Below are 15,033 nucleotides of genomic sequence, written 5' to 3' on the forward strand. Positions count from 1 at the left end.
CACGCATGAGGGACATGCGTCTCTCAAATTTTTTGAAACTTTTTTTAACGACGTACAATCATCATGCGTCTTAGCCCATATATGTTTGATATATTTGATGCTTGCGAATTTATGAAAACATTCTTGGTTGTTTCTCTTTTATAGAGACATCCTTGAATGTTTTATGTTTCACTTTCGATGTGAGGCAAAATCATTCTTGGTTGTTTCTCTTTTATAGAAACATCCTTGAATGTTTTATATTTCGCTTTCGATGTGGGACAAAATCATTATTGGTTGTTTCTCTTTTATAAAGACATCCTTAAATGTTTTATGTTTCACTTTTGATGTGGGACAAAATCATTCTTGGTTATTTTTCTTTTATTATTGAAATGATATTATTGAAATAAAAGTAGATGACACTGCCGCTGCGATACAACGGTCCACTACAAGTTGCCATAAATAACATGTGCAACTAATTAAAGTTTCTTCACAATTTCTTTATTGGCACGTTTGTAGTAGGACTAGCAAATCGTGCGGATTGAGTCGTTATCGGGTTAACCTGATAATGACCCAATCCAATAAGGCCAAACCTGAACCCGACCTATTAAGGAAACTGTAAATCCGAACACGAACCCGACCTGCTACCTTCAAATCCGAACACGACCCGCACCCGACACAAACCCGTTATCAACACGATATAATATGGATTGACACGACACGATAATAACTCGAACCTGATATTACACGATTAAAACATAATATTACACGATTAATCCTTAAATTTTAACCTAATTTACACAATTAAAATTTGTTTTATATTATTTAAACCTAATTTATAAGAAATTAAAAAATTAAAGTAATATATAATTTTTTAAATAATAATAAAAAAATAATATTATTTCTTAATGGGTTACCCATATCCGACCCGCACCCGACCCGAACCCAACCCGAAATTATCGGGTTCTTAATGGGTCAACCCGATAAGGACACGAATCCAATAAGACTTGACCCCAACCCAATAATTTCGTGCGGATTCGTGTCAGATTATCGTGTCGTGTCGAAAATTGTCGGCTCTAGTTAGTAGTAAGTCATTCTGCGAATTGAAGCCAGACCATCTTCAAATTTTTTCCTCAAATATGCATCTTCAAATGCCTTGGACCAATCTCTCAATTTTTCTTGCAACTGCAAATGTGGGTATATGTTCAAATTTCAAATAACTAATGATGAGGCAGGGTCATTTTGAACATTGCGTGCAGCCATAGTGTCTCACTTACTATATGAATTGATTTTAAATTTCAGCATTGGGGTTTGAATAGTTTCAACCCCAGTTGTGGTGGGTATATGTTCATAACAGGAGAGGGTGTTTTTCAATGCATGAATTCGTAGTAGTATGCTTACTTTAGTATTTCCTACTATCTCTACAGTTAGAACTTAATGAGACTCATAAATAAAATCTTAATCTTAATAGGATAAAGCAACTGTTATAGTATTAATAATGATCCAAAAAATGATATGTAGAGTAGATTTCAAATTGTGTTAAGGGGTTGTATAGCTGAGATTTTCATGGTTGACATGTAATCGGTCGAGATGTACATACCTGAGCCTGTGTAGTGCACCCTTGTATCCAAGAGAAACAACCAAGAATGATTTTGTTCCACATCGAAAGTGAAACATAAAACATTCAAGGATGTCTCTATAAAAGAGAAACAACCAAGAATGATTTTGTCCCACATAAACATAAAGCATTCAAGGATGTCTCTATAAAAGAGAAACAACCAAGAATGATTTTATCCCACATCGAAAGTGAAACATAAAACATTCAAGGATGTCTCTATAAAAGAGAAACAACCCAGAATGGTTTCATAAATTCGCAAGCATCAAATATATATGGGCTAAGACTCATGAGGGAGATGCGTCTCTCCCTAAGACGCATGATGATTGTGCGTCGTTAAAAAAAATTTTGAAAAAATTGAGAGACGCATATCCGTGATGCGTCTCATTAAAAGGAGACGCCTCTCCCAAACCCGGAATAAAAAAAACTCCAGTACACTTATGGAATCTAAGTTTTAGTCTAGAACAATAAAAGAAAAAACCCCCTTTTTATAGTTATCGCTGAAGATTGGGGGTAAGCGCAATCTTGTGTAATGCGATTTACATGTTAGATTTATCAAGATGTATTTTTTATAAATATTTTAACATCAAATGCATTATATGCATCCTTAGTTATATTTTATTTAATTTTATTCATATTACTGCTATTTATTTAATAAATCCTTATATTTTAAAATTTAATCTAATGAAGTCCTGGTTTAACGATTTTAACTGGTAGGAGTATTTATTTAAGGTAATTAAATAGTCTAATTATTCCAAAATTCACTAAATTTTTTATTTAATTTCTTTTATAAAGTCAAATAATTTTTTAAAATATGTATATGTGACATTTAAATGAGAACAGGTGGAAGTATATTTTTGTCAAATATTCCCTTAGCTTTCAACTATGACCAATTAAAGTCCAAATTATTTTCTAACAAAATTTTCAAAGTTGATCACAAGAATATATGTGCAACTTTTACTGGAATCAAATTCGTCGGATTTCTAGTATTCGAAAATTTTATTAGAGCTAGATTTGCACAATTATTCAGTTGGGTGTTAATCATTTCAATTGTGAAAGTTGGTTAAACTTTTTTATAAAATTTGAATATAAAATATATAGAATATAAAATTATAAAATTTTCTTTTCTTTTAATTGTCTCGTATGTGTACAAATCAATATTTTTAAGTGACGCTCAAAATGTTATCGTTTCATTAAAATAACTAATCTTCTTTGATGCGATTAAATTCACCAATTGTCTCATTAATGTATAGCAATTATTGACCAACAATTGACATGCATTTTTTTGGTACAGTTAAGTCCAACAATGACCTCAAGATCATTAAGGCATTAACCATTCATTTAAATTTAACGAGGTATGTGCTAGTTGGACACCGATGACTGACTTCACGCCAACTGCCGAGTATCCTCCGTCACACTCAAGATGACCACATTCTTGAGTGGTACGGGATTTTAGTAGGTGTTATTAGGTGGAATACAGTAGAGAGGAAAAATGTAGTTGAATATTTTAATGAGGAGAAAGGAGAGATGAGGTTATTTCCAAAATTGAAAAGTGGTCATCTTGATTGGGATAAACAAAAATGGAAATGTTACCATCTTGAATGGGACAGAGGGAGTATATAATATAAGCTACTTTCTGGTAAATGTCATTTATCCAGGGTGGTCGGTGCTAATGAAACCAATTTCTGTGTCCAGCTGTCCGAACAAAGCATTGCTTGCTTAAATGCAGGAAGGGAAACAAAAAATATGTTGAGCGTGTTTTTGGTGTACTCTACAAACACATTGAGTGGTCGATTGATCGTTAAATATTTGTCATGAATGCATTATCAATCGCTCATATTTGACGTCATGTATCCATGCATTATCATACATAAAATGATCATCAGTTATGAATGGAACACAACTAAATTTGGCGGACGATGAACCCACCTCTATCTCAACACTCGCCCCCAAAACCCATCACAAAGTGACACATTTCTACCTGCGAAGAACGAGTTAACAATCAACTCCGATAAGATCTGATCGGCACTCTATCAACGAACTAGTAACTTTATTTTGTACTAATATTAAGTACTACTACCTCCGTCCCGCATTAACTGTCACATTTACTTTTCTGCACTCGTTTTGTAAAAATGATAATAAATAGTTAAAGTGGAAAAATAATAAAGTAAGAGAGAGAATAATGTAAAGACGACTCTTCTCTACCTTATTTTATCTCTTATTTTACCATTCATCGATTTCAACTATTTAATATCATTTTTACAGAAAATAAAATGTGACAGTTAATGTGGAATGGAAGTAGTACTAAGTAGTAGTAGTATGAAGTAGGAGCACTTGTTTTAATTATGTTGTTTTTAAAATTTAAATTAAAATGTTAGAAATTTTGATAAGTTTTGCAATTTCATCAATATTATTACAAAATTAGAGATTAAAATGGATATAATAAATATGGCGAGGTTACTAAAAAAACACAAGAAATGTTTTGGGACAAAAAAAACCGCATTTTAAGGTTGATCTTGAGGTCAAGACAGAACGACGTCGTACATGGCCCAATGTACTCACAACCCATGATGAATTGGGACTTCCGTCCTTCAAATCGCCAAAATCTCATGGAGATTCACTATCTCACACCAAAAATTCTTCCTTCCGATGCAGGTTCACTCTCCAGAGTTTCAATATCCCCGCACGTGCTCATTCATTTCACCATGAATCTAACTCGTCTCGTCGTTTGATTTTCATCTACAGATGTTTGTTTAAGCGCCTTTGTACTTTTCTTTTCCGGTTTCGGGTTCTAGACCCCTAATTTTGCTCATTCAAGGTCAATTTCTGTTACAAGTTCTGTTTTTTAGGGTTATATGTGGGTGAACTGAGGTGGTCTTTCAGGAATTTGAGATTTGGTGGTTTTGTGTGTGTGCTGATGGATGAGAATTATTTGGTGGATGTGGATTTTTCGGATCTTGATTTGAACCAAGAGCCTTCAAACCCACCTCTGCATAGGGTTGAGAGGTATGGGTCGATGTTGAATGAATTTGGGACTGCTCATGATAGGATAGAGGAGAGGATCCGGCAGCTAGAGGTTGTTACTGCTCGCACGAGGCAGCGCCAGCGCTGGCGACAGGCTAGAAATTCTATGGAACTTAATTATTTTCCTTTTGAGAGGACGGTAGATGCAGGTCAGAGAGATATCCCTAATGAAAATAGTGGTACGAGTGCGTTTAAGAGTAGTTCTGAGAGGGGGAAGGGTTGTAAAAGGGATAGTTCGCATTTGGTAGCGAAGGCGTTGGAGATGGGGTCTGAGGTTAAGAAGGAGGGTGGAAGCTTCTACGATTGTATTATATGCTTGGAGTTCGCGAGGGAGCCTGTCTTGACTACTTGCGGTCACTTGTTTTGTTGGGCTTGCTTTTATCAGGTGTCGAATGTTGATTCTACTTCGAAGGAGTGTCCGGTTTGTAAGGGAGAGGTCTCAGAGGGTACTGTGATTCCCATTTATGGTAATGGGGAGAGTGAGCGTGTGTGTGAGACAGAATCGGGCTTGAAGATACCTCCAAGGCCGAAGGCTCATAGAGTTGAAAGCATCAGACAAAAGCGAATGACTCAAGGGCTGTCCCATATTCCTGTTGCGGAAGCACTTAGGCGAATCAGGATTAGTATTGGTGCAGTGGGCAATCAGACACAACAAGAAGCTGGCCATGGTATCCTCAATATTGATTCGGATACTCAGGCTGGACAAAATGCTGAGTCAGCAGGGGGCCATCGCTCGAGGATCCATCAGGTTTCAAGAGTATTATCCGAGAGTGCTGCTTCTCTTTCTTCCCTCTCATCCGCTTTGAGTAATGCAGAAAGACTGGTGGAAGACCTGGAAGCAGTTATTAACAACAGGCTATTGCGAAACGAAGCACGGTCTTTGTCGGTTGATGTTGGGAATCTTTTCACTAGGCCATCGACTACCATACAACCTGATCATCAGCCTCTAGTTTCAACTGTGAATACCAGTGTTGTCTTGCCCATTCCATCTACTTCCCAATCAACTGATGCTACTAGTTCTGTTGCTCACAATGTTCTGAGGCCAATGGGTTCTAGTGATGTGAGTCTGCCTTCGGCTCCTTCATCATCCTCTTTCCGAAGGAGAAGCTTAACGTCAAGGACTTTAGATTCAGATAGCCATGACCCCCGTGAGTTGAGAAGAAGAAGATTGAATTAGCTGCATCAGGAATAACATGGTAAATTCTTGCTGATGTAGGATTTAATGCCCAGCCCTGAAGTGAATTATTGTCTGCTGTCTGTTATAAGGGATATCTGAACGTCATGTTGTTCATTATACTCTAAATTGCATTACATATTTCAGAACAAAAGTAATTAACTCCTGTAATTTACTACTATGTCTTAAACTTCCCTGTGTCTCTTTCCCTTTCCATAGCAAAATCTTCAATTCCCACATCATGGACGCATATGTTTACGTAAATTGTTTTCCATTTTTGTATGTAGTTTCCAGCGTAGTTTGGATATATTCTAATGCCTTGTTATGTATGTCTGTTCTAGGTTATGCCACTGATTTACTGTCCATTTTTTTGCTTGTGCGCGTGCGTATGCGACTCTGCCTGTCTATCTTTTTTTTCGTTTTTCTTTTTGACTTAATGTGATCCCATCATCTCTTAGGGGGAGGGGACTTTTCATTGTTTACTTTTGTGGATTGATTAATTTTGATCTTGTTGACTATCTTATCTCTGAAATAGCCAATCCTATGTTTATCAATCTATCCTATCACTTAAAGTAAACTCCCCCCTTAGAATGATGATTTTACTTATTGTAATATCCCTTAATTTTGTTTACTTGAACATCTCTATGTCAGGGTTGGTAAGGGAGATTCGAGAAATGGTGCTACTCTAAGGATTCTGGATATCAGGTAAATTCTACTAGGTTGAAGTTGGGAACACCTTATTTGATTTCGGACATGGACGATGATAGAGTAGTAAATTGTAATGTAATGGAGGTCATTGTTGGTCATGTTAATGTTAAGAAACTGGGAAATATTCTTCAAATCATTGATTGCAATCAAATGGAGTGTATTAGACCATATCCTACTTCTTCCGGTTAATATTTAATTTCATTTCTTATTTTTCACATAGATTACTTAGCAATTTACTACTTAACCATTGTGCAATGACTTCACTTGGCTGACTTGTGGTTTGTTAAATCCTTTGGGGGGTATTCGGTTCGGTTGCTTGAGATTATAGTACTCGGGTCGAGACCGAGACCAAGACTCATGTACAAGATTAGTCCTAGTGATATTGTCCTTATCCAACTATACAACAATAATATCACATGACTATGTGTCTATGTTACTATACAAGTCCATCAAACAGCTCATGAAAAAAGTTAGGTCCATCACTTTACGTTGTGTGAATATAAACATGGACAGCCTACCTAGTTGGATTAGTTAGGTAGACATATAATAAGTCACTTCATATATCTTCCTAGACAACGACGTTAATATGAAAATAATAATGATCAATTCAAAAGAGATATACACCATCTAGTTCTTAATCATATAATACATGCTTAATTTAAACCATCAATTCCATTTTTTATTGGAACACGTGAATCGTTTGTAATCACAGAAAATAGTGCTCCTACTAGTAAGAAATAACAAAATTAAAGTATATAGCATAAACAATTGCTTGTTAATGATGTCACAAATTCTAATTAGTTAAACCATTCGCTTGTAAATAATCAATACATTAGATACATTTTAAGAAATTATTTAAATGTTAAAATGATATTGAATGCTAAGTTGATGTCATTATACGATTAACGACTCAGTATGTAACGGTGTAGCTCACCCTATATCAGTGTATCCGCCAAACTCCAAACGAAATGATGCTTTAAATTTAGCTTTGTCGTTCAAATACAAGGTGAGATGATGCTTAAAGCTAGATGCAACATTTCAAGTTCTAATGAGAAGATGATTCTTAGAAGTTTGATGGTCAAAAGTTAAATAAATATATCGACATAGCATTATATTGTTTAAATGAAATTGTACTTGATCTATTTCTTATTCATCAATTTTAAGAACGGGATAGAGGGAGTAATTCTTTTCTAAGGAAAAATGTATCACATCAATCCCTTATCATATTTCAAACTTACACTTCATATTAATATTATAATCAAATTTAAGGACTGTTTCATATTCGACAGCTTAAACGCTAGATTACTTTTATTAATTATACTATATTTTTCTCATTCAAAGTCTAAATACCATTTGTTAGAAGACGAGAGTTTACCAATATCAAGATTCAGAGTTAATATCTGAAGTACGACGTCAAGATTTTTGGATCAAATGTAACACGTTTTTCTTCTACTATATAATTATTTGTTGAGAAAAGCATTAAAAAAAAAGAATGCCACAGCCTGTAAAGGTACATCTCAAGTACACAATTGCAAAAGTCTAGTTCTCATTAATTTCGTTGAAGTTTTCATCATTGGCCACAGCTTCGACTGAATAATGCAACTGGGAAATAAGAAAACACAGAAGATAGTAGTAAACAATTATACTATGGATACTTCGATGAGACATCATCAGATAATAAGATAAATCACTACTACAAGACGACCATAACAAACAAATGCGTTACATTACATTGGCATACTGATAATCTTTAGTTCATACTCTAGCCCTAGAATTCGAAACATCTTAGCTGCTTTCGGACAGCCTTGCTACAGACGACAGTTCATCCTACAAATGCTTTCGATTCTCATCACCCTACTTATTGAGATCGAACTATGTTAGGTCCAAATAACTACAGAAATGCTTAAAGGTCCAAACACAACGAAGAGGGAACGCACGATAAGAAAACTGAGAATGAACGGGTTTTTTTTGCTCCACAACGCTGCTCATAATTGAAGCATATGAAATACGTGACGCCGATGTGATCCTGCATCTTACAAAGGGTGCCATTCCTTTCAGAGGGAGTGAAGGGTATCTAGATGGCGAACATCGAAGCCTTTTCAGTTTGCTGGACCAGAATCATTTTTGAAGTGTTGTTCTACCATTGGTGGCAAGAGAAGAGCAAGTCTAGTTTTGTATCTTGTAATTCGTTGGAGACGTTCTTCTCTCAGCCTGCAATGATGCACCAATATCATTGTACCATTTGCATAGAGGAAAACAATGTAAACAATCAGTGAAAAATGTCTGCACGAGCATGACCATATGTTAAAAATGAAAATGAGCAACTACACTTTTTAGCACTTGTATTCAATTTGAACAATATTTGACCAGTAGATTTACAGTGAAAAATTAGCCGGCAGTTAAAATTTAGCACTAAATAAAAAACGTGCCACATAGAGGCATTCAAAGCATTTGGTGGGCAAAAGTAGCGCTGACAGTACTTATTGATGAAGCGACTCCAATTATTCTTCAGACAAATATTTGATCTGAATTAGCCGGGTTAAACTAGTTAATATCCAGAAAGAAACTTTAATAATTGACTGTCAAGAAACATATCTTGAACCACATCCCAGCATGAGATTCTCATTTACACTACAAATTGTATAAGAAAAGTATGATAAGTAAGATCATCAGTGTAAAGATCAAATTAAAAGGGAATTTGCAATGCATCAGCAACAACTAAAAGGGCCACATGTTGAATATCAATGGGTAGCCCATAATGTGCATGGGAAAACATACACATTGCACATGGACAGGCAAGATAACTTGCAAATTAAGTAGAAAGGCCACTACATATAAAATGCAGAAATATTGAATAGGATATCTCAGAACAAGACAAAAATAGAGGATGTATTTTACCGTGATCGAACCCTCTTTGCACGCTTAATGTGTCTCTGCAACAGTTCTTTCTCAGACAGATTCTCACAAGAGTCCTTATCCTGAAAATGAGTACCAGTAAATTTGCTTATTCCTCTGCTTCCCAGGAGAGCATACATTACAATCTTGAGCAAAGGGAACTCAGAGAAATTGGTGCTAATTATATACAATTATACAGAGATCTTCACTTTCTTACAAGACTAAGCTCCACATATCACAATACACAATTCATTTCACTTCTCAAAAACCTAAAGTTTCCACTATGTTTAATATCACAGATATCCTATGTCTTATAACAAAAGGGAAAGAAGAGAAGTCTCACAACTATAATGGGGATAATCATAAAACGTCGCGCGAACATCCATGAATTGGAACTTTCATAAATGTGAAAACTCGATCGTAACTCATTTTGCTAGAAGCAGAGTTTAGTGAGCTGGGGCCTGGGTTTTATGAGTGGCTAAACAAGCTATTGCTATTATATTGCAGCAAGGTAACTTGTTGTCCCAACAGTGAGTAAGATGTTCACACTTGACACTAATCTTTTACCAAAAAAGGGCAGAAATTAGTATAGACAGCTTTGATGCATTTTCATACCCTTGACAACAACATTGAAATTCATACATGAGTAGACTAAAATGAACAAAATTTTGTGCTATTCCTTAGTACTGGACCCTGGCATTTTCATATTCTACATAGCACAGTTGTGCATTTTCCCAGAACAGGAACAAGTACGAGTGTATAAGTTACAAGATAACCCTAACATACAGCTAAAAATAGTACATCAAATGAAGATCTCATCAAATTTCACAGTGCTTTCCTAAACTTACACACAGCTAAAAGACACTTATGTGAGCTAGAAAACAATTACCAATTAAAAAGAAAGAATCAACATAATATTTTGTTCAACTCTGAGGAAAAAGGTACTTGTAAAATTGTATTCGACTTTTAAGGTCATTCAATATTTACCAAACCGAGAAATCTACGTTGTTATAAATCGACAATGACCCACACCATTATATGCAATAATAATAGCATAGGAACAAAATAGGTAACACACTAAATCATCAAGTTATATCATTACCAATGTACATATTTTTCATACTTAAATTTGTCTTCATTCCAAGCTCATAACTTTACACGACGAAGAAAATTCATCTACAAAACTATTCCTTGAAAGCCACCACAAAATTTCCACACACAAAAAATTTCTGGACAAATGTAATTATCTATAGATCATTTAACATTGGGGTATAATTGAAAAGAAATATTCATTTCTATGGTTCAGTAAAAACATTGTAATGACTAACCTCATCTTCCTCTTCTTTGTCTTTTGCTGTTTTATCTGGTGAATTTGCATCTTGTGCTGGTATGGGCAAAGGTCTTGGAAGAGATTTCACAGTATCCAGATACTGTGGCTGCTAAAGATGTGAACTATCAGGGAGAAGTGAATCTAAAGTTTTAATAAGCACTGGCTCAAAAATTTAACAGAGATTGACACATTATACCAGAGCAAATAGAAAAATGCTTTTGATTTAGTTTCTTATTTTTTAGAGCTTGTATTCGGTTCTGGTAAAAAGGGAATACCCCTTACTTTCAGCAAATGAGAATATACAGAATTATCTACTCAAGATTGAGTACATATGGTTGACAAAACTGGAATTCTTAAATACAATAAGTCTAATATGGAAAATATCTTTCAGAGCTTTGAAGGAGTATACCTGAGTTTCTTCAGGAAAACTATTTCTCAACCATGACCGGCAGAGGGAATAAAGTGCCGCGTCTTCATGTATCCTAACCTGAAACAGATAAGAAAGACATCTCTCACCAATATGAATACTAGAATAGTTGAACGGAAAAATATCAGAAAACAAAATAATGAAATTCACCAATCTGCTGGAAGAACAAATTGTTGTCTTCCACAAGAAGATGCATCAAATTAGGCTAAAATTTTCAAAATGATAGTACAACTTACCTTCCTATCCCTTAATATTACAAAAGCATCATCTTTAGTTCTATCCCTGCAGAAGTGAAGAAAAAGAGTGCAGCCTTGAGAATTTATAGCACAAGAAAAGAGGTGAAAGCTGAAATTACAACAAAATTTACCTTGAATCTTTATGTCCATTGTTATCAGATAACGAAGCTGAAGGAGAACCAACCTTTCAAAGTGAGAAAGTACAATGACAAAGAAAATTCAGAAGATTATATTACAAATATAAATGACCTAAGTTATTGAAGCTTTACACCTAAATAAGCGTAACTGTTACTTAATAAGTGATTAATCCCCTCAGCAGTTAATGAACTTCATAGACAACAACTGTTTAAAAACGTTCTGATAACCATTTAATTACCACAGTGCATATAATATAAGAAAAGGCAACAATAGGTCACCAGAAAATCTTAATCAGAACATATAATCATGTATAAACAAGGCAAACTGTATAGGTGCCAATTCTTCTAGTGTTTAAGCAATGCATCAAATTTTAGGTTTTAGCGCCTTCAAACTCATTACAATGTTGGATCTACTTTCGGATTTAAGTTATGGCAAAACTAATCTAATTCATTCCGAAATTCAATGATTGTGCTCGATTCAAGACACATTCAGCAAGTTACAGCTCACAACAAATACATTCAAATCCCCGTATCAGAACAAAAGAACGAACAACAGTGAAGTACCTTTGTCTGGTGAGAAGACGGAACAGGAATTCCATTAACCACACCAGGCATTGCTCCGGTAGCGGCAGAATTACTAGGAGCCGAGCCCGCTAGCAAGTGCGGCAAGTGGTTCGAGCGCACAAAAACCGGATTGCCCTGACCCTGACCCTGATCTGGATAGGGGAACATAAATGGGGGTCGATGGGTGGAGCGGGTAGCTGGCAAAGCAACGGGGCGGGTGAGGAATCCGCGACCCGAAGAGGCGACCGGGTAGAGAAGCTGGGAGGGATCCTGAGGATGGGGGAGGGAATGAGGGGGGCGGGGGGCCAATTGGGGGTAATTAGGGTTGGGATTAGAAGGGAGCCGAGGCGGGGGTGGGGAGTAATGGAAGTTATGGCGATTTGGGGGACGGGGAGGATTCTGAAATAGGGGTGCGGTTGTTGCTGTGGCGGCGGAGGAGGTGGAAGTATCCGGTGGCGGAGGAGGGGTGGAGGGGGCCATCGGTGGCGCGGTTTTTGTTTTTGATTTTCAAATTTTAGGTGCATTAAAGTTCAACACAATTACTATTCTAAGGTATATATGTCATATTCTGGTGTGGGCCAATAAAGAATTGTGTTTCAAATTTGCTAATCATCCACGATAGGAAAGACTTCCCAATGGACTAGCACTAGTACTTTCCAAAAATACCTTCTGCCACGTCACTAGGACTTCCCACCCCACTGCTACATCACTAGGACTTCTCACTGCACAATAGTGGACTAGCACTATGACAAGCACTAGGACTTCCCAACAAACAAATTCACATTTTATATACGGAATTAAAATTTCGACACGAATACGGAAAAAATGCAATCATAATTTCATTAAATTAAAAACAATAAAAAAGTACAATAAAAAAAACAATTTCAAGAAATTACATTATAAATATAAATGTGCATTCTTTCGCGCCCACAACTCTTCAATTATATCCTGTTTGAGTCGAATATGGGCTTCTTGTTGGCGCATGTCGGCATGGGCTTGGAGCCGCCCGGCGTCATCATGAGGTATCCCCATTCGTACATTGGTGGTGGCCACGTCATGGCTTGGCCCGGCTGCATCTTCATTGGTCCAATCAGTCAGTTCTAGACCTTCTTGTTCGACGATCATGTTGTGCATGATAATACATTCGTACATGATATCAACAATGCAGTCATCATACCACAAACAGGTTGGACCCTTCACCGCCGCCCATCGAGCCTGGAGCACACCAAATGTCCACTCCACATCCTTGCGCGATGACTCCTGTCGGACATCTGATTGTCTTCACAAAGACGGGCCACCTAGGGTATATCACATCCGCCAAATAGTAGCCCATATGATGTTGGTTGCCGTTGGCGACAAAACTGATGGTCGGACCAACGCCCTGGCACTGCTCGTTGAGAAGGGGCGACGACTGGAGAACGTTGACGTCGTTGTTCCCTCCGGCTACCCCAAAACATGCATGCCAAATCCAAAGCCGTTAGTCAGCTACCGCTTCGAGGATCATCGTGAGATTCTTGCCTTTAAAGTCGATCGTGTAGTGACCCTTCCAGGCGGTGGGACAGTTCTTCCACTCCCAATGCATGCAATCTATACTGCCCAACATCCCTGGAACCCCGTGCACCGCCCCGTGCATATCCATCAGTTCCTGGCAGTCTTGGGGGGTAGGCTTCCGCAGGTACCTCTCCCCGAATATTTGATTGGCGCCCTGACAAAAATACTTGAGACAATCGCGGGCAGTCGTCTCGCCGATGTGGAGGTACTCGTCGAACATGTCGGCCGTGCCTCCGTAAGCCAACTGCCTAATTGCAGCAGTGCACTTCTGTATAGGCGAGTGACCGGGTCTACCACTCGCATCCTCCCTGAATCGGAAGTACGTGTATCGACGCTCTAAAGCGTTCACGATACGCATAAATAGATCCTGGTGCATCCTAAAACGCCGGCGGAAGAAGTTGTCCTCAAATCGCGGCTGATCAGCGAAATAGTCGTCAAACAGCCGTTGGTGTACAGCGACGTGGTCGCGGTGTACTACAACTCGATGTTGGATGGGGTGAGGTACCGCCGGCTGCTGTTGCTGCTGCTGCAAGGCCCTCTCATCAGACGATTTATCTCAGCGGACGTATAGGCCCGTATCTGTTCGCGGATTTGCCGCGCTGCTTCACTATCCCAACCACCACTACCCGCCCCACTACCACTGCCACCCGCACAACTACCATCCGCACCACCACTACCACTACCACTACCACTAGCCATTCCGGGATGTCGAGAACTGTAGAGTGAAAGAAGAGAAACTCGTTAATACAAGTGGTGCGAATGAAAACGAACCGAAACGAGCCGTATATATAGAGGTAAAAAAAGAAATAAAAAACAAATATACGGTCTCGTCCGTGCGCTCGTCCGTCGGGTGCTCGCAATAGCGGACGAGCCGACGGACACCACGACAGACAACCGCATTATACGACGGACGACCGCTCGTCCGTGAGCGGGACGTCGGTCGCAATAGTGGACGAGCGCGACGGACGAGCGGCTCGCTAGTCGCTCGTCCACTATTGTGGATGCTCTAAAGGTGGTATGGCATCGGGCTATCACATGCGAGTCTCGTTGTGGCCTCCCCCACACCGCCAACGGATTTCCGGGGGAGACTTGAGAGAGTATGCCTGACCCTAGGCCGGCTTCTTTGGCCGGTTCCAGTTCTAAACCGAAATATCGATTAATTGACACGAATTTTATATACTAAGAACCAGAATCGAAACTAGCTAGTTTTTAACCGGTCAGTTAGTATAAACCGAAGAACCAATTATTTCATCCAATTTTAATTCAAATTTATTTAGATAAAAATTTAATACTTCTTCCATCCGCCAGTAAGAGTCTCGGTTTACCATTTTAGTTTGTTTATCATTAGGAGTCTCTGTTTGCCATTTTAGGTCGTCTACCATTAGGAGTCCCGGTT

General features: G+C 38.0%; 2 protein-coding genes across 3 annotated transcripts; one reads left to right on the plus strand and one right to left on the minus strand.

The window, feature by feature from the left end:
* Positions 1–4,102: 4,102 nt before the first annotated feature.
* LOC121765439 (helicase-like transcription factor) lies at positions 4,103–6,716 on the plus strand. The gene is made up of 2 exons (XM_042161606.1): positions 4,103–5,811; positions 6,441–6,716. Exon 1 carries the CDS (start codon positions 4,509–4,511, stop codon positions 5,790–5,792), a length of 1,284 nt encoding a protein of 427 aa, XP_042017540.1. The 5' UTR covers positions 4,103–4,508; the 3' UTR covers positions 5,793–5,811; positions 6,441–6,716.
* A 1,454-nt stretch (positions 6,717–8,170) lies between these two features.
* LOC121763343 (pollen-specific leucine-rich repeat extensin-like protein 2) lies at positions 8,171–12,597 on the minus strand. Of its 2 annotated transcripts, none has more exons than XM_042159344.1 (7): positions 12,087–12,597; positions 11,517–11,569; positions 11,386–11,431; positions 11,132–11,209; positions 10,721–10,828; positions 9,396–9,475; positions 8,171–8,708 (listed from the first exon to the last, which is right to left on the minus strand). In XM_042159344.1, the coding sequence occupies exons 1-7, from the start codon at positions 12,564–12,566 to the stop codon at positions 8,597–8,599; spliced, it is 957 nt and encodes a 318-aa protein (XP_042015278.1). In that variant the 5' UTR covers positions 12,567–12,597; the 3' UTR covers positions 8,171–8,596. The 2 variants fall into 2 exon arrangements, with proteins under 2 accessions (XP_042015278.1, XP_042015277.1); XM_042159343.1 differs by having other exon boundaries at positions 10,721–10,831.
* Between the last annotated feature and the right edge of the window lie 2,436 nt (positions 12,598–15,033).

Source organism: Salvia splendens, chromosome 14 (genome assembly GCF_004379255.2).
Source record: "Salvia splendens isolate huo1 chromosome 14, SspV2, whole genome shotgun sequence".
In the NCBI taxonomy this organism is placed as follows: domain Eukaryota; kingdom Viridiplantae; phylum Streptophyta; class Magnoliopsida; order Lamiales; family Lamiaceae; genus Salvia; species Salvia splendens.